Source organism: Chelmon rostratus, chromosome 18 (genome assembly GCF_017976325.1).
Source record: "Chelmon rostratus isolate fCheRos1 chromosome 18, fCheRos1.pri, whole genome shotgun sequence".
In the NCBI taxonomy this organism is placed as follows: Eukaryota; Metazoa; Chordata; class Actinopteri; order Chaetodontiformes; family Chaetodontidae; genus Chelmon; species Chelmon rostratus.
This window is the reverse complement of record NC_055675.1, coordinates 11,938,029-11,958,374: the sequence shown is the minus strand read 5'-3', so window position 1 is coordinate 11,958,374 and position 20,346 is coordinate 11,938,029. Positions and strand designations below refer to the sequence as shown.

At 43.4% G+C, this 20,346-nt stretch overlaps 1 protein-coding gene across 2 annotated transcripts in view; it reads left to right on the top strand.

Moving 5' to 3' along the window:
- The window catches only part of nkain2 (sodium/potassium transporting ATPase interacting 2), a 76,958-nt gene that overhangs the window by 21,164 nt on the left and 35,448 nt on the right, over window positions 1-20,346 (top strand). For both annotated transcript variants that reach the window (XM_041958948.1, XM_041958949.1), the window contains exons 2-3: window positions 19,368-19,505; window positions 19,813-19,893. In XM_041958948.1, coding sequence (XP_041814882.1) covers window positions 19,368-19,505; window positions 19,813-19,893 — 219 coding nt within the window. The remainder of the gene's footprint in view (window positions 1-19,367; window positions 19,506-19,812; window positions 19,894-20,346) is intronic.

Genomic DNA, 20,346 nt, shown 5'->3' with positions numbered 1-20,346 from the left:
GTTACATTATTCTGGAGCGTCCTGTGTTTCTGTGCAGAGTTACATTTTGAAGAAACATTTGAAACAGGAATTTACAGTCAGGAAAAACGCTTTTCTACAAACAACAAATGCTGCCTTTTTCTTGTGAGTCGGTCTCAATTATTTGTTGTTAAAATTAATTTAATATGTTGCACTACATGGCAAAATTGATGTTGAACCAAGAATTGTTTCTTGCAAACTGAAATTCTCGCAGTAATTGTCATACATTAGCATCCATAATGAGCGGTGCAGCGACATTACTTGCATCTGAAAGAGTTTCAACAAAAATGGAACATAATGACCTGCATGAAGGTGGGATTTACTGCAGGACTGTTCTGTTAGACTGCATGAGGAGTCCACAATCCCATCAAATCCACCTCCAGAACAGAATTCAAAATGGCTCAAATGAATGCATTACATAGAAAAGACCTTCATTCCTCCTGTTTCTCTTATCATACTGACAGCAGCGCCTCAGTAACTCAGGCAGATTGACTTTTTCTTTTTCACCTTTGCTCGAGGTACTTTTGTTGACACTTTCTTAAACTTTTCTTAAACCTCACACCTACGGCCATGTTTGATTTCGAGGTGATAAAAGAGGCTGTCTGTGTTGCCGCCCCTGGCAACGACAGTCCAAATTTTTAAAAACCAAACCAAATCCAAACTGTCTGCGTCACCGTCTGCTTTATTGGCCTGACAGCGGCATCGTCTTCAGCGCACGAGCAGCTGCACTTAGCGGCGTAAAAAACAATCTGCATTACCGAGTGCTACACTGCGTAGCTACGCCCTATCATAGCACATCTCTACCAGTTATTATTACACTGGCCTGGTGTATCAGAGGCAGCAAACTGGAAAGATTCCACTAAAAAACACAGAAACACATAACCTGAGCGAACGTTAACACAAAGCAAGTCTCCCCCCAGAATCCGACATAATAATTCACTGAGTGTGATGAAAGCAAGCCAATATCATTTGGCAATCTTAAGGCCTCTTGCAGTACTGAGGACATGATTGATCGAAATAAAAGGGGACGATGCGTAATGCCGACAGCTGTCCAATCCCCAGAAAGGATTTTATGATTGATGGCGGGCAGTAGCATTTAGAAGTCTCACACCTCTGCACTGCACTCTCAGCACTCATGGTGATTACATCTGAGGCTGTGTGTGTGTGTGTGTGTGTGTGCAGTTAGTGTGTACGAGACGTAGGTACAAGATGAGTAGAGCCGGGATGTTTTGTGTGTGATTCTGCATGTGTGAGGTTGATTACGGTGTCGAGTGCCTGCCTGCCTGCATGTATTTGTGTTTGTAAAGGTGATGGTGCAGTCTGTCCATGTGTGATTTTGTGGCTGTGTGTCTGTGTGTGCTGTGGAGCCCTGAGTGCTAGTGGTGATAATGTGGGACTAAAGGAGGGAGGCAGTGAAGGACAAGTGAGGATGTAGCAGAAAGGGATAGATGTAGGGAGGAGTAAGTCGGGGATTGAGCGATGCATAGCAGGGATGGGACAAATAAACGTGGACCAGACAAAGTCAGAGGAAGCAGGCGAAGGTGTGGAGGATGGATAGATGGTTAAATAAAGCTGCAGCAGATGGGGACAGAGAGTCAAGGTGGTGTGAAGGAGAGGATGGAAGGACTGAAAGATGAAGAAAAGAGGTGGATTTAAGATATAGGCAGGTGTAGGTAGGATAGAGAGGGAAGGACTGTAAGAAATATCGGAAGATGGGTCACAGGAGGAAGAGAGGGAGGAGGAGGCAAAGATGTACAGAGAGGAGTGAAGGGCGTGTAAAGGTGTGGCAAAATGGAATAAACAGGTGAGACGAAGGGAGAAATGTGCTGATGGGTAGGAAGCTTTAGCGATGTGTTATTAACTACTCTACGAGTGGTTTGTGTGTGTGTGTGTTGCTCTCTGTGAGCGAAGCAAAGGAAGAAGAAGTGTGTGGCTGCCAGAGAGCCGCAGAGGGAGGAGGTTGGAGTGGATGAATGGGTCAAAAAAACTAATACGTGAGGCCGTCCGAGGTGTCCTGCTGACAGTCACTGTTGAGTTCTTTTAACCATGACCGCGACCACTTGGTCATTCCCAAACCTTTAACAATTATTGTAGAAGACCCTTGCCGTGTCTTGGTCGGGTGACCGGCAAGACTATAGACTATAACATTAAAAGCAAATGCAAGAGGCGGTGTAAACTACGGCCCATTCGGTCATTATTTGTACATCTACTGGGTAACATCCTGATGACAGTTGGGACAGGTACAACCAGTTTCACATAAAGTAATTTTATTTCCGTAGTTATTTATTCTACATGGGGCTGGCTTGGCTGTGTTGGCCCCATCAAATAGGCTACTTTAACATTAGATCTGGAATTAGCAATGATAAACACATTCCTGCAGTTAGGACCGTGGATAATGTTACGGCAGCACAGCCAGCTGCTTTCCTAGGCTGATGAAGTGCTTCTACTGTTTCTCGCCAACATTAATAGGCAGGGGAACTGTTGCCACAGCTCAACAAACTTTTCCCACCTGACAGCAGCTACCTCAGCATCACTCCTCGCCATGTTGTCCTGAATGCGCTGTGGAGAGAACCTGATTGTGTGCCGTCGTTCTGAAGGGAAGTTAGAAGCAGCATATTTTCTCTTTTAATTTGAGGGACATGTGATGTCACACAACAGCACAGCGTCGACTGGTTAAGAGTCAGTTGACAGCTGGAGATAGATCGAGGAGGCCGCTGACATCCAACGCCAACGCCGTCCTTTAAGTAAACAGGGGTTATGATCCGCCTGCATATGTATATGACCACCTGTTATCATGTGACCAAAGCCCCATACTGAGAACTGTCACACGCTCCATGAAATGTATATCAAGTTAGTGTTTTTTTCCACTTTTTTTGGTCAAGCTGCCAAGAAAGCGTGTGAAGAAGCGTAGATGCTTTAACACTTTGAATGTCTCAGTGTGCCTACAGATTGAGTCGTAGTAAACATTCAGTAAACCTCTGTAAGGGTGAAGTTGTCATGTGGCGCAGCCAGAGTGTGTTGTTTTAAATGTGGCAGATTTCACTTTTATTGAGAGTTTATTCACTCCCCAAAAACTGCCTGCTTCTTGAACTGTTTTGCATATTCAGTAATTCAAGGTCCAAATTCTTTCGCATTCTCCTTGTGTGTCATTACTGCTGTCTCCTTGAATAATGAGAATGAACTAAATTACTGGGTTGTATTTTTACAAACACTCAAAAAGTTATTTTAGATAAGCAGCCTTTTTTTAAATGCTCGATTAAAAATGCAAATTGTGACCCTCAAAGATTGTGAGGAATGAATCATCTAGAGGCATGTGTGTGCTGTGTATATATGTGTGTGTGTGTGTGTGTTAACACAAAGGCTTCATTGTGTTGAGAGGCAGACCTGAATCCAGCACGTTCAGGATGTGTTCAGGTACAAGTGTTCTCGATTCTGGAAGATGTTGGACATTTCTAACTGATGTCAAATACTGGATCAAGTTTTTCCTCTGATGCTCGTTGAGACCAGGATCTTAGCTGCCAGTGAGGGAACTGAGGTCATGCCCTCTGTATTTCAGGGGATTTAGGAGCTTGTGCCTATGTTCCGGCTCCAGTGTAGCCAGGGATGCACAGAGCGTTTCTAGTCAGGTACTCAGGTGAGTACCAGAGGATGGTGTTTGGTACTCACTCCATACATAGCATTGTCTTGATAAAAAGCGCCTTTATCGCTGTCCTCCTTGGTCTCACTGTTCTCTACCTCATCTTCCTGCATGGTAGATGATGAAGATGCACCTCCCAGACCCTGCTTGAGCCTCAGATCAGCTGTCTCCATTTACAGGTCACCAGCTGGCTTTGGGTCCGACGTCTCTTTGCTCATCTTTGGCAGATAAATGCGCGTCAGGGCTGAGAGACGAGAATGTGACAGTCTTGATTTTTATGATGCTGAGATGTGCGAATCCCCTCTCACATGCCGCACTGCTCAAAGGAAGCGCAAGAGACAGTTTAACCACCTTGCTGATGTCCGGATTGCTTGTATTAACTATTTGGGCCAAGTCATGCGCAGGATGCTGCCGAGCGCTTTCTTGCTGGATTTAAGCACATCCATTCTCTCACAGTGCCGTCTCTGCGGGGTGGTGTTTGTGATGTCCTCTGATCCATCAAAGAGCACCACCCCAAAAGTCAGCAGACTTCAACTTTGCTCCTAAGTCCCCACGGAATTTGTGCCCCCCCCCCACCACTTCAATATGCACCTCCGCCATTCACTCCTAGCCGCTTCAATAAGTCAAAATCCTCAGCACAGGAAAACATAGGACATGTGTGCCTTAGTAAATGCTAGGAGCTTGCGGTTTTTCTTCATTCAACTTGTTTCACTATTTGCCGAGTGGACGACTGGACCTTTCAGACTGATTAGCTTGTTTGTTAGCAATAGATATAGATATAGATATAAAAAGGCAGCTTCAGGCCACGGCACATCTTGGAGCCACTTGACAGAGAAAAGTCTTTTCTTCTGTTTGGGTTTGGTTTGAAGTTTCTTTGTAGGCGGCAGGGCTACTTAATTGGACGTCATTTCATTGGGTCAAATGTGTCGACCAGAAACATATTTAGACATGAAATGTGTATTGATGTTGTTGAGTTTGGTTGAGTATAAATTTAACTTAATATTGTAAGTAATACTAATAATAGTATAGGGTTCAATAAGTGGAAGCCCACCCGTAAGCACAGCATGTAGGTCTGCACAGTTGACCAGTAGTAAGAGATGTTGCTTCACAGGAAATGATGCATTTGCATATTGGGAAGAGAAACATTTTACATTCTGCTGGTTCTTTTATTATTTACTCGAACAGCCTCAGTGTGGTGCGGCTCAAGCAGCTCCACTGAAGTGACTTCCCCAGTTTTTAGCTCCCAGTTTTCAGGAAAAGGAATTACATCTTTGAAACTTTGCAAGCACAAAAGGAGAGCCTTTCCCTGCACCTTAGAATTAAATATCATTACCAAATCAACTGTGCTGCAGCTTGCTTTTCTGTCCAGTTATCTATCAATGAATCATCACCGATATGGGGACTCTGTGTTGCACTGCAGAGTTTATCTGACGAGAATCATTGGTCTGGGACAAATATTGGACTTATATTTTTCAGTCTAACAGAACAAAGTCCATCCATCATCAGTGCATGAATACACTCCCTGCAGCTCACAACCACTGTAGTCACAAGAAAACTTACCTTGATGCACATAAAGCCATATGTGCATCCAGTCTGTGATTGGTGATGTTCGTCTCAATTGTTTGTAGTATATCGGCCGCTGTATTTAAATTTTTTACAGAAAGGGAAATTCTAACCCAACTAACAGTCTGTTGGAGAACATAATATTTCCTCTGAGCTTGTTATAACTCTCAGATCCATGTTCCGTACTCATACCATTTAGTCTTAATGACATTTTCATTTAATGAACGGCCTGCTCTATCACTGAGTGGCATTACACACTAGTGAGTCAATCTTATTATGATTATTAATAGAGCAAACTGAGCAGTTAGCCGGTGCAGTGATCAGTCTAATGGCAAACAGAAGTGAGAGGTTAGCACCAAATATGATGCCAAATCCCCCCAACAAACAAATGAATTTAGGCAAACCCTGAATACCATCTTTAATAGTGATATTTACTGTACATTCATTTTAAATCTGGAAGGTTTGCCACCACAACATTCACATAGTTCTTATTCTTATACCCAAGTTGCCACTATTGACTCCGTTGTCATTAGTTTAATGAAAAACAGACTTGCAGCGACACAAATATACACATGCAGACGGACACTCATCCTTTCACTCTTTCTCTTTGTCTGTGTTGAGAGAAAATCAGTAGAGACTGTGGAAGAGCTTTTGTTCAGTGCAGACAGACGATGCTGGAGCTAGGATTTTTCTTTTGGGGGCCTAAGGACTAATATCTTTAAGTAGTGTGACTGTCAGAGTGGCTAGTTGGCTTCAGGGGAAGACGGTCACAGGCACAGATGCTGAAACACACAAGCACACGTGCACACACACACACACACACGCACACACACAATTGATGGATTGAAATGGCTGATAAATCACATTACAGAAGAGCATGTAGAGGACCACACAAGCAGTATTGTCAGTAGCTACTCTGGCATCATGCACACAAACACATTTCCACTGGGTTTAATATAAAATAGAGCAGAAACAATCAGTCGTTTAATTGATTAGTTAAGAAGAAAAGTAATTGGTCATCAGTATTGATAAATGTTGATTTGTTGAAGTAATTCATTCAGCAGAAATGTCATAATTTGTTCCCTCCACTGTCTCAGATGTAAGGATTTGCTGCTTTTGTATGGATGTTAATATCTTTGTACATGTGCAACATAAACACGTCACCTTTTTCACAGCTCTTCAGTTAATCAAACAATTAACCAGCAGATTAATCAATAATGAAGACAATCTCTTGTTACAGCTGGAATGTAAAATATCAGTTTATTGCTCAAAGTTCCTGTTTATTTATTAGTGCTCTGATTTCTTCTTGTTATGACTCTGTAAGCACTTGCATCCCTATTTTGTCCTATAAATGAGTCAGTTTCTATGAAGCCATGCCAGCAACAATGTACAAAACAAATCACAGGTAAATTAAGGATTCGCAGACATAACCCAGTTTGGAAATCAGGTCAAGTGTGCCAGGAAGCGGAGACCAGGCCAGCCCGGCTTCGAAAGCGCTGTCTGTTTAGCCTGTAGTAGCAGGTAGGCCGCTGATGGAAAAGCTGCAGAGGCTTCCAGATTCCCAGCAGCAGAAATGGCTCCAGTGCAAGCTGCTTGTGGGCGTTTTCGTACAGTAAGCACACAGGCGAGCCCTAGTGTCCACACGCACCGGGAGCAAGCGCCGGCTGGATGTGCTCCGCTGACACTGAATGGGCGACCGGCAATGCGGCCTCAGTGATAGCACCCGGAGTAATATCATGGAAATGCGGCCACATTTTCTGCTTCATAACAGTGAGCAGGAGGGAATAAAGCGCCCAGCGCCCATTGATGCTATGAGCGCTGTGAGCACAATGAAGCTCATTTAAATAAGGTGACAAAGTTGGCCGGCAGTTCATTGTCAGCCGGGACACCACAGGTTCTTTTCATGTCTCCCATTCAGACGCAAAGTTAATTCAGTCTTGGCCCGTGACCCAAACACAATAAACCACACTGATGCTATTGTCTCCTGACTTAGTGGAGCAGCTGAAACATTTCTGGGGAACAACTTGTGTTTAGAAGGTCTACCTGGCTGTTTTCACGCTGTTGTCACTTCTACAGTAAACTGGCATGTGAATCACACTCCTTCAACTTTTATATTATTTATGGACTCAAATTCCTCCTTTTTTAACAAAAAACATGCAAGACACACTCACTGGTATCCCTCTCTTGTACACAACTGTATAAACACACATGCACACACCACAACCACCAATGATGTGGTTGATTTCATTCGGCTCCCGTGAGGTTATTCAGAGACAGGGAGAGGCAAACATCTACTTACCATTCTGTGTGTTAGTGTGTGTGCGCGCGCGCGTGCGCGACAGAGTGAGTTTGTTAATGTGTGTTTGTGCGTTAATGTGCTTGTGTAGCCTTAATGTTTCTTAGCCCGCTGGGCGTCCATCTGTGGGTTTGTCTGGTGTCATTTCCACTCTACATATCCTGCTACTCCTCACACACACACACACACACACACACACACACACTTAATATACTAACCACACAACACAAGCACTACCATTACATAGTTCATGCACAAATAAAAAAGCTTGGACAAAACCCAGGATTGTACAATGAACCGCACACATTAAACATGTGGACATGGACACACACACACACACACACGAGAGCCCCTGGGTACAATAGAGGTGCTTCCTAATACAGCCTATTTATCATGCAGCAGTTGAACCCCCCTCGTTCTAACCAGCACACACACATACGTACAAACACACACACGCACACACACACACACACACACACACACACACACACACACACACACACACACATTTTATCCTCATAAAAGCACTGCCTGTATAGATTGGCCATTAAGATATAAGAGTGTACGAACGGGAAAACCACTGGTGGGCTGATAATTCATTTACAAACTGACTGAGGAGGGACGGAGCTGTGTGTGTGTGTGCGTCGGTGTGTATGTGTGTGTGAGGTGAATAGTAACACACAAACTGATTAAGAGAGGGAGGGAAGGACGGAGGCGTGGGGCGAGCAGGAGAAAGGAGGAAGGAGAGATAATGGAAGCGGAGGCAAGAAGGAAGGAGAGAAAGTGTGATAGAAATAGAAAAGAAAGAAGAGAGGAGGAAATAATTGAACAGAAAGGAAAGACAAAAAGGAAGGAGAGAGAAGGAAGGGTAAAGAAAAACTGACAAGCAAAAAAGCGGCGCGGAGGAGGAAGGCTTTTGATAAAAGGAAAGAGAAAGGGAGAGCCACTGGGAGTGTTGGAAGATAAAGAAGGAGGGAAAAGGCAATAAGCAGAGGAAGTCCAAGCCATTAAGCGGCCAGGAATGGAAAAGCAAAAGAACAAAAACGTTTGCACAAATTGAAACTCCTGACATCTATTTGAAATCACGGCAGCCATACAGCTCACATTCTTGAATGTACAACCATGGGGCATAACAAGGTTTTACCCCTAACAGCTCCAAAATCCATCATGGAGTTCTGACTAATGTACCAGGAGTATAATTTGAAACGTTAAGGGCTGCCACTCCTTTCTTTGAACGAGTTATCTAATCCGACCGAGTTTTGTCCAGCTTCTGTTGTCTTCCCCTCTCTTATGTGCTTTTGTCAAAATCGGTCCAGTTTAGATCAAAGCGGCAAGGAGATAAAACATATCGAGACAAATCCAAAGCATTTCACTCTCTTTGCCTTCCTCTGATAATGTCAGCGTGTCTTTTGGTCTGGCCGGATCAGACAGGAAAAAGGCAATCTGACAGATAGAGGAAGAGAGGGCTTTCAAAGGCAGCAGCGGGGAGACAAACAGATGGACAAGCTTTCCATCAAAGACATTAAATTTGCTACTACATAGCTTGATTAATAAGGCAGAGATAGAGCATCCGAGGGAGGGCGATCAGGCGAGCGAGACAAAGAAGTAGAAGAAGAGGAAGACAGAAGGCAAGGCGGAGGATAAGAAAAGACGGCAAAAGGACGTCAGGTGTTTTTCTTTGGATGATGTGTATTATAGTCATCATAATCAGTCGGCCAATCATGGTAAATAACTGTTAAGAGCTTCTGCTGCAACCTGCAATTATTAATAATGACACATTCAGCTCGGTATCAGCCCAGGGCTGACACATAGTCCAACACACACACACACACACACTCAAACACACACACACATGTTCTTGTTTGAGGCAGTCTAATGATGTCTGATTGATAGTCTGCAGAGAGAGAATGTCCTCCAGCGCTGTGTGTGTGTGTGTGTGTGTGTGTGTGTGTGTGTGTGTGTGTGTGTGTGTGTGTGTGTGTGTGTATCTATGTATCCATGTATGTCTGGCTTTTGTTTTGTGTGTGTGCTTAACAGTATGTATTGGTGTAGATTTGAATTCACGCGGGTGTGCTGTTGTGTGCGCACCATTCAGTCGCTGTCGCTATAAATAACCTTCCCTCCGACTGAATTTTGGGATGGGGACACGCCATCAATCGTGCCTTGTTGTTTGAGGTTGTACTCGGGTCTCGTTTGACACGCTCCGAGTAATTTGATTGGGGGAAAAAATCTTACCACTGAAAGTCAAGTCAACATGATATTCCTATTCTTAGTATTTTTGCCAATGAGTGCACATTTGGATTTTTTGCAGTCAGTTCATCAAACATGTAAGCACCAAAATGTGGAAATTTAAGTTTCATTTCTGACATGGTAGCAACTCGCACAATAATGTTGACCAGAGTGTGTCAGTGTTTGCTTCTGACTGACAGTGTTACTACTGAAAATTAGACTGCTATGATATCTGTCTCGATGGGCACTAACAATTGTTAGATATATAATTTTAATTCCATCGGTGGAGCAGGCAGTTATCTGTACCAGCATGCTAGCTAGCCCTAACATGAACAAAAAAGTACATAAGTAAGACAACGTAACAGACAACGTACGTAAGTAAAAAGTAAGTAAGACAACAACAGGAAGAAGTCAGTGCACATGTTAGAAAGCTAAGCTCACTAGCTTCAACTTTCTAAGTGGAAAGTAGCTAGCCTAGCCTGCTAGCTAGGGGGACCTCCATTTACCACTGTTGCTAGGTTACAGGGCAATTAGGCAGCCAATGCACCGCAGAAGTTAACAACGCATCTCTTGGCAACACTGGCTTCAAATGTCCATCAGCAGCTGCCTGGCGAACAACCAATCAGAGGCCTGAATTTTAGAATTAGAATATGACCAAAAAAATTTTTTTCCTACTTTTGAAAAATGAAAAAAAAAGTTATATAATTATATTATATAATTATATTATAGTTACACATGAAGTGAGGTAAATTCAAATTTAGCTCATCTTAAGTTATAGGTCCAAATCACTATATTTGGTACCTGCCATGCAGCACAGTTCCCCTGCTAAAAAGTTCTCCAGTGTCAATCAATATCAAAAACAGAAGAAGAGAAGAAAAAAAGAAAGGAAGGAAATTCAAATGACACTTCCAGAATTTGCACTTCCAGAAACCGATTTCAGGCCAGAATTTTTGTCATTGTTGTTGCCAGGCAGCATGCAGCTGACAGAAAACAAAAGAGCACTGCAGAAATAGATGGAGACAGAGGGGTGGACAGTCAGAGACAGGGAGGGAAGATCTGTTGAAATACCAAACTGATTAGCCGGTGTTTCTGACATTTAAATGCCACGTTTACATAAAGAAATGTTTCATAGGAATATTAATCAATCCAGTTAATTCACAAGGAGAACCGTGTGAAATGGATCCATGGTGCTCGTGATGGGAGGAAGGGACAGAGGGAAGAGGCTGTCAGGGACAAATACAGAGGAAACATTGGCAGAATGGTGTGTTATTGGTATTAATGGCAGTGTCACAAAAATAGGAACCCCTGCGTGCTGAAATGTTAGTTGAGTTATTATTCTATTACAAGTCCGACTTCTTTATTATCAGACAAAGATAAGAATATCCTGATGACCTTCAAAACCAGTGGTGTTCAACAAACCATCATAGGACCTGCAATACCTAAGAAATGCCATCTATTTAATGGCTTTTATCCAAAGTACCTTAAAGTAGTAGGGATGCAAACATTATCAGCGTACAGTAGGTTGTTTCAGTATAAAATGAAACCTCTTTTAAGTCAATGGTCCGAGCACAGCACAGCCCATTGAGCTAATAGGTGAAATCATGTTGTCTACCTCGAAACGTCTTCATCTTGACCGCTGGGCTGAAACACCCTCTCCACATGTGGCACCGTGGTGCTCTGATACTCGTTTCAAGGGAGCAGGAACCTGAACGCACCGTACTGCAGCACTGAAGCTCTTTTGGCTGTGGCATTCTAAGCCGAGAGTAAAATCGACAAAAGGACAAAAAGAAGAGAAGCAGACACAGAAACAGAAAAAGGTAATTTCCTCTGTGGCAGTTCTGGTTAGGTAGCAGAAATAAGATTTACATAAGGTCTATCCGTCTGTCTTTCCACTGACATTCCATTTAAGTATGTTGGATGTCTGTGGGACCTAAATTGCAGTTACAATTTGTGCAGGTGCTGGGGCTTATTATTGCAAATTAGGCGAGAAACTGGATTTTGCCTGCGGGGCAGCAGTCGCTCATCACAGTTCTAAGTAGCCTGTCTAGAGCTGTAGTATAGAGATGAGTGACCATAATGACAGCCTACGAGTGCTCCTCTACAGCACAGCTTTCATTAACACGCTGCCATCTTGATCCATCTCGGTTGTTCCACATGACACATCGGGGTACTTACAGGGTGTTGCTAACTGGCTAACACTGCCTCCGTCCTCTATTTCCATCTGTTGACAACCATGGCAGCCAGATACATAAAAACTGACATTCCTACGGGCCAACAAAAGTGCAAAGCAGATTAATCAAATGCGCATAATCTGGACAGGGATCTATGAGTTGTGACAAGTCTTTGGTTAGACTGATTTGTTGGGCCAATATTTTTAATATCAGACATTGGCAACTCATGCAGCGTACTGTAATTATGATTGATGGTTTTCCTTTACAGCTGCATAAAAACAGATAACAAAAGATGCAAATATTCTTGCACGCTGTATTAATTCTGTGGGGGAATTGGGGGTTAGGGGTACACATATGCCATAGGGGGGCCATCCAGTTTAAAATAATTTCTACAGTTGTAGCTTGATATGATGTGTGAGCATTTGCAGTACAGAAGTCATTTAAGTCACAGAAGACTCTGGTCTTGAACCTCTTCCAATGGACGGAGGTGATTTTAGTTTCTCCACACATTCTGAGACCCATGTTTTTTTTTAATCTCATCATTACAAATTACATGCAACCAGGGCATTTGTTATCTGGTCATTACTGGATTACCTGGGAAATCTGTCGATGTCCGACATATTTAAGTCTGTCTGGTCATATTAGGGATCTGCAGGATTAGTTGACTAGATGGTTAAACGCTGGTACCTTCACTAGTCAGCACCAGAAATACTAGTCGATTAGACTCATTATTATTATCTTCTCATTGCACACATTTAAATAACAGGTTAGTGTCTTTATAATGCATGGCAGGGTTTCCGCTATCCAGTAATTACTGCTACGCTTTTACCTGGAAAATCAGTTGACATCTGACTTTTTAAGTCTTTCTGGTCACAATATCCGGTGAAATTAATTGTCTGTTTCGACCAAGCCAGAGTTGATGGCGATTGTTGGAACAGTGGAAAGACAAGCAAAGAAAGTTTTAAATCTGCGCCTGTCAGTGGCAAAAACGAGCGCTTTTAGTGGACGTGCATTGAAGGTGTGCAGACGCACAGAGGCGTTACATTGCAGCCTGTTTCACAGCTGCTGGCTGCAGCGCTCTTGTTCAATACTGGACCAATTTCAAAAATTGTTGCCCCCCATTAGTCATGTACACACAAAAACATGGGAGAATAAGGTCCATAGACACAGATATCTTTTGACTAAAATTTCTCCCATTTGTCTGGGACATCGAAATCTTCCCATGGACCATTTGTTTCTGACAGATACTCTGCATGCAGCTGTAAAATTCCTCTAGCTAATCAGCTCAGTTATTTGCTGTGTTATTTTTAGCTTTGTAAGGATGTATAAGCTAACCTCATCCTCTCACCATAGCAACAATTTCCCACATCACGCAATATTATTTGATCCCTGGTATGTTGTCTTTCACCCTCACCTCAGCATATAAAGCTGCAGAAACACATGATGAAATGCGAGCACAGAACTAAAAATTAAGCTGTATCTCCCGAAGTATTTCGATAATCTCCTCCGCCAGCCTAAAAAGCGCACAGGATCAGAAAAACTGAATGGTGCACCTCAGGGCTCAGAAGGAGCTTAATGCAACTCTCTGGAATGGTCTGCCGTATGAGTCACAGGTATGTTACCACTGCCTGTTCCCATGAAAGCAGTTAATAAGGTTTATTACCACAGCCTTAAGTATATCAGTCTCATGACCATCCTGTAATTTTGATTTAAGTGGAACTCTCTGTTGGAGTTGTGTGCAGTCTGTCTATAGCTGAGTGACTACAGACATTATGGCTATTACAGATATGACTGAATAGTTGTGATGACAATGAGTGGGCCTAAGAGGGGAAATTGGATATTTAATGGAGAGATTTTCACCTATGATCATCATTGTCACTTTCCATCTTCCATCTCTCTTTCCTCTTCCACCATTTGCTCCCACTCCTTCCTTTTTCTTTCCTCCACATCCTTTTATCTTTCCCCCCCTCACGTCGCTCGCCCCATCTTCCCTGCCGTCTTTCCTCTCTCTCCGAGCCCTAAGTAGCCACAAATGGTCCCTAATAGCCTCCAATGGAGATGAATTGATCGTAGTGTGAACCGAATCGATAGGAGATTGCTTTTTGCTGTACACAGTGGGATACGGCGCAGGCAGGCGGCCTTAATTAAGTTAACAGTAAACCACGATTGCTTCGGAGTTTTATTAGGAGAATAAAGTTTACGATGAATACAGGGACGGGAAAAAAAATGATGGTTTCAGAATGAAAGCTGAGGAGAGGATTGTATTTACCACGATGTGTCTTTGATTTGTTGCTACTCAGTCGTGATGCTCCCTGTCTGACTCATGAAGTGTTTGTTGGACATTTTCTCACTTCCTCTGCCTGTTTTCCTCCCCGCTCCGCCCCTCAAGCTTACCTCTTCTCCTCCACCATCTCTTCCTCCAGCTTCTTCTCGCTCTCCACCTCACCCTACCCCGTCTGACCTCCTCTCCCTCCTCCCTTTCCCTCCCTCTCTGTCGTCTATAATGGGATGAGCAGCAGAATTTGATCAGCAGTTTTTTAAAGGTCACAGAACCAAGCGAAAACTCTCAGCCAAAGCGCCGAGGGAACGAGGGAGGGAAGGATGAGACTGAGGGAGGGAGGAGGCAAGAGAAAGAGAGAGACAGAGACACCAGCCGGCAGGATGTAGGGAGGGGAAGGAAAGAGAGCTGGGGAAGGAAATGCTGCATGAAGAGAAGATGTAAGGTGGAGAAGGTAGTGCAGTGATGAAAAAAAGAGACGGAGCAATGGAAGGAAAACAGGGAGGAGGCAGATGAGGTAATTTGTTGTTCTATGACACATCCGATCTGGTAACAGATGAATGCATATTAAATATGTAGTAGAGGAGAAGAGATGGAGAAGAGCAGGGGCTGATGAGGAGAACAGGAAAGAAGAGAGAGGTGGGGAGGAAATGAGGGGATGAGGCAAGATTAGCAGAGAGAGGACAGAGTGGGCGGGAGAGGGAAGAAGGTAAGGATGGAGGAACTGAGAGACAGAAGACGTTTTCATTTCTCTCATCCACTGCCTCCCTCTCATCTCTTCCTCTTTCCTCAGTAAGTGTTGAATCTTAATCACCCCTCCATCTCTTCGGGTCCCTCTCATCAGATCCCTTGGCCTCTCTCTCCGTCCCTCGCCGTCTTATTCTCTCTCCTTTCTCCCCCGCTCTGTCTCCTCTTCCTCACTTTAAGATAAAAGACACTTTCATCGCCCTGCAGTGTCTCATAATGGTCACACGGTGCAGCTGTCGCCCTGTCTGGGGCAATAATAATTCTTTGATATCATTCTATCATTCATTATCAAATAGACAGAAATCTTTTGCAAACTCGCTGGTGAGTCTGTCTTCCCGCTCTCTCCTCTGCCTCCTTCTACCGTCCCTTTCATCACCCTCAGTCTATTCCCCAAGCGTTTGAGTGTGAGTGTCTTTTTCAATCACTTCAGCTACATGTCTGTGCGCTGGGTGAAACACGGAACACACACAGGAATCCATCATCCACCTCCATAAATGACCAATTTCTGTCTCACTTTGCGCTTTTAACCGCACTTTTATTTATTAAAAAAAAAAAGCCCCACTCCCCTGCTGACATCTGAACACTGTGGAGATAGGTCCGGCTATGCGAGGCTGGCCCCTGCAAGACCCCATAGCAAAAAGCAGATCGTTGCTATTGGGTTTACTTTTTTTAATAAAATACATTTTTTTTCTGGTGCCACTACAAAACTAAACTATTTTGGCCGTATTATGTGGGTAGAGGACTGTATACAGTGATGGATGCAGCCTCTCTGCTAACTGCTGCATTTGGCAAACTTGTGCTAACAGGAGCATGAGCATCAATCTATGCTAACAATACAGTAGGTGGAATAAACATTCTTGGTCCCTGAGGGATTTTGTTCTGCCATTAGATAGACTGACAGAAAGCTGCATATCAACTTGTTTTCTATGCTTTGTGAGGCATGCATACACACACACACGCACACAGATACATACTGTACAGTAAATGCAGTCATAGACACATGAAATACATTCATAGCAGACTTGACAGTGTTTATTTAGCTCTATAGACCGTTATGTGCAGCCACTGCAGAGCTATATCAGCTTTATGAGAGCACAAAACTCTTCAGTCAATACTCGCAATTAAGACTAATGCGCTGTGTCCACAGGTGGATGTACTGTGCAGTGTATGACTAGATAAACAAGCTGAATGCGAACGTGCCCCTGCCCTTGCGCTTTAGGCTGCAGGACCGAAATGAACATCTCTGTCGGCAGCATCAAAGCCTGTCGCAGCAGATCCCAAAGGGCCCTGCCAGCCAGCTTGAAGCTCCACCTGTACAGCGCCGAAGCTTTCATCAGCGGCGCATATCACAAAACTGCCATATCTGCTAACATGGCTGCTGCTAGAGACAAGCCCCCCCCCTCCACCCACCTCCCCCGAGTCACAGTTGTTGAAAGGCCGAGAAACTTCACACCTTATCTGAAGCCTCTGTCATTTGACACATGCGAAGGATGCTGGGATTATGGCAGTGGTGGCTATATGCACGCTTTGTCCTTTTCTTTTTTTTTTTTCGTCCGTCAGGAGAACTGACTTAATTACAAAGAATGATGCACCGAGGCGGCTGAAGTTAGTTGTTTTGCAGCTGAGCCATGTAATGAGACTTTCACATCAAAAGACTGTGAGTGCGGTGAAAATGAACAGATGGTCTGGTTTTCAGTATTGCTCTTTAAAGGCCCCCGTGTTAACCCAGGTTAGAACAATACAAAACTAGCAAAAAAATAAATAAATAAATAAATAAATTGCTGACTGACCCTTAAGGATTTGCGTAATAATTACCAAGAGAAATCAAAATGGTTGTTGCCTGTAGTGTGAAAACAAATTCTTTGTCCCTCCCATCACGTTCTCTCTGTGCCACTTGTGTTTGTGTTTGATTTATCTGAGTTTTTTTTGTGTGCGTGTGTGCGTCCCAGCTGGAGTGAAGACTGTTTATATTATTGGTGATGAAAGAGGGGCCCCCAGGGGCCCCAGTAATGGGCTGGGAGGCCTCTGACTTCTCATAATGGTCTCTGTATGTGTGTGTGTGTGTGTGTGTGTGTGTGTGTGTGTGTGTGTAAAAGAGGCACAATTGCAGCAGTATATAATTGTCAATGGGACACACTTGTACGAAATAAAATGAAGCTGATACACAAAGAAACACAGAGACAGAGAGATGGAGCCTGTCCCACACATAAAGGCATGGACACAAAGAAGCACAATCTCTCTCTCTCTCTCTCTCTCTATCTCTATCACACACACACACACACACACACACACACACACACACACACACACACACATACTCACACATTGTGGTGCCAGCTGAGCCCAGTGTGTCCAATAACAGCAGGTGCTGTCAAGTGCAAGCACAGCAGACCTGCCCTGACATGGAAACACACATATGCGCGTGCGCACACACGCACGCACACTCACATGGGTGGATGCACATATGTCAGCACACCACACACTTCATACACCTTCTTCTCATCCCGTAAACATTCTCATAGTTAAAACTAATGTCTGATAGGTGTAGTTTATACAAGGTTACAGTTTACGTATGTGTGTGTTTTTCAGTGTGTGTGTCTGTGTGTGTGTATCCCTGCTGCTTGGCTGTGAAAGGCTGTAGTGTTGCCATATGGTCTCACATTAGGGCACTCCAAACTCAGCCATCCAGAAGTGTGTGTGTGTGTGTGTGTGTGTGTGTGTGTGTGTGTGTGTGTGTGTGAAAACTGAGAGTAATGGAAGACAAAGCCCTTTATTTCATATGTAAGCCGTTCGTGTTTAAATACTCCTACTTGATCGTGTAGAACAGTAAAGATCAGTCTATTTTTGGGCTAAATGAAGCTAATAATTGTATCTCTTTCTTTCTTTCTTTCTTTTTTCTTTCTTTCTTAATGTACATCCTCTTTTGTATCCTGCCTCTTCCCTCCCCGTCTCTCCCTCGTCTCCCTGTGTGTGTGTGTGTGTTTGTGTGTGTGTGTGTGTGTGTGTGTTAATATATTTAGCAGTGCCATATCGTATGCTGTGCTGACTTCATTAACTATCTCAGCGTGATGCTCCAGTGACTGAATGATAATAAACGTACACACACACACACACACACACACACACACACGCACACACACACAGCCCTGGCAGCAACAGTAATGCATATATAACTGATTACAGTTTACTCATTATGATGAAAGTGCTAATTGTAAATACATCCTCTTTAACCCCACAGACCTTTCAGCAAGTCCATCATTAAGAATTGGACTTGATCGTCATTCAAAGCTTAATCAGGGATCCCGATTCTGAAAATCCCATATAGGCTCAATGTAAGATATTTGGCTTTTGTGGATGATTTTGTCTCCAGCTAAAGAGATTTTAGTTGTCACACACTCTTCACTTTAAAGTTGGGTGAATCATTCTGGAGAAAGATCTCTGATACCGGCTGAGTTTGAGTTGAGGGGAGCGAGAGGCACGGTAAATCTGGCGTGCTAACATCACGCGTAATCGCATTGTGGTGAAGGACATGTGGCGAGATCAGCAATGTTTCCCCAGAATGACTCAGCTGATGCAGAAAAGTATATGATGTCACTGTTGATCTGCAGTTCTGTTGAAAATAAGGGCTTAGCATCAAACAAAGCTCTGTTTATCAGTGTAATGTGACTGATGACTGCTGACTCCGTAACAAAACGGAAAATAAACACATTTGTCGTTGGCCATGACACTGAAGGCTGATTAATCAACTAAAACAGGGAAGTAAACTAAATTTTCTTTTGATTAACAGTGGAGCCATTGACAATTACAAAAAGCCTTTATAGCAGGTCTGCAATCAACATCATCATTGAGTAATCTGCCGATTGTTTTTCCACTTGATTGACAGATCGTTTTGTCTGTAATGTCAAAAAATTGCAATGAATGTCAATCAGTTTCCCAAAGCCCAAGGTGATGTCTTTAAATAGCTTCTTTTGTCCGACCAGCATCTGAAAATACTCCATCATGAACCCAACAGAACCATCAGCTGATGCTTGAAATGCGACTGAAACAACGATGAAAATAGTTGCTGGTTAATTTTAGGTCGGTCAACTGATCGCTTCAGCTCTACATCATAGATTTTAATAGATTTTAATGTTTCACAGCTTCATTACATGCTGGATTTTTTAAAATTGAATTTAGGGTTCAAGCGGTTAAGGCTCTTACCAGCTTAAAGAGGTGGATTAACTGTTACTGCAAGTTAAAAGGATGACACTGATGGTTCGCTCTTTACAGCGTTCACCTCTGTATTTGCACCTGCTGGTGGTTTTCTTGCCGTGGCAGCCCGCAGCTGTCGAGTGTTTTGTACAAAACATGACATGCTGTTGTTGATTTGCTGTTTCTCACCCCTAATCTCCTCTCCTCTTCCTCCTCCCTCCTCCCTCCCCCTCTCAGGTCAGTGTGTTGGAGCGTCAGGTGATAGACTTCCTGGGCTACCAGTGGGCTCCCATCCTGACCAACTTCCTCCACATCATCGTGGTCATCCTCGGCCTGTTCGGCACCATCCAGTTCAGGCCGAGATACGTCACTGGGGTGGGTTTTCCACGCTCACACATTTGAAACAGCCATTTTACTTCTCCTTCAGCAACAGCCAATATTCAGCTCTTTCTCCATCACACAAGGACTGAATATGTTTGTTTCTGTCTCACTGAGAGTTAGTTAGTCATTTGCAGGCTTCATAGCACTGATGTCCATGAAAATTTAATCATAGTGACCTCTACAGCTGAACAATGTTAAATATAATGTTTAACAACTGATCTTCTCTCAGATTTTGAAAACATTTCACACCTAGAGAGTCCGCCTCTCACTTCCCTCTCCTTCCCCCTGCTTCTCTGTGCAGTATGCAGCCTGGCTGGTCGTGTGGATGACCTGGAACGTTTTCATCATCTGTTTTTACCTGGAGGTCGGAGATCTGTCCAGAGTAAGAAAGCATTTCCTTGGATTATTTTTGATCCTTGTCAAACTGTCTACTGTACATGACCAGAGTAACAACCACTGTCACTTCACTAATACTAAGATGGAGCTAGAATGGATCTCTTCATTCTCTTCTATCACAATTCAAATGCAAGAAAAAGGCTTCTATATTTTCAACATATACCATGAAAAGACCAAAACAAGCAGTAAATCTATTGTGATCATGCCAAAAACCCCCATTGTTGTCCAAAAACTATTAAAAACACACCATTGAGAAACATTGTTGCACAGGGTGACATGTTCCTATTTCCATGAACATGGACACCGTAGTTTTTGTTCAATCTATCCCACATTCACCGTGCCATTAATACTCACTACTGTGAGCAGTGTGTATTAATGCACAGCTGAAAATAGTCCCTAAAATGCCCTATTTACTACCCGTTTGATTAACGTTTGTTGG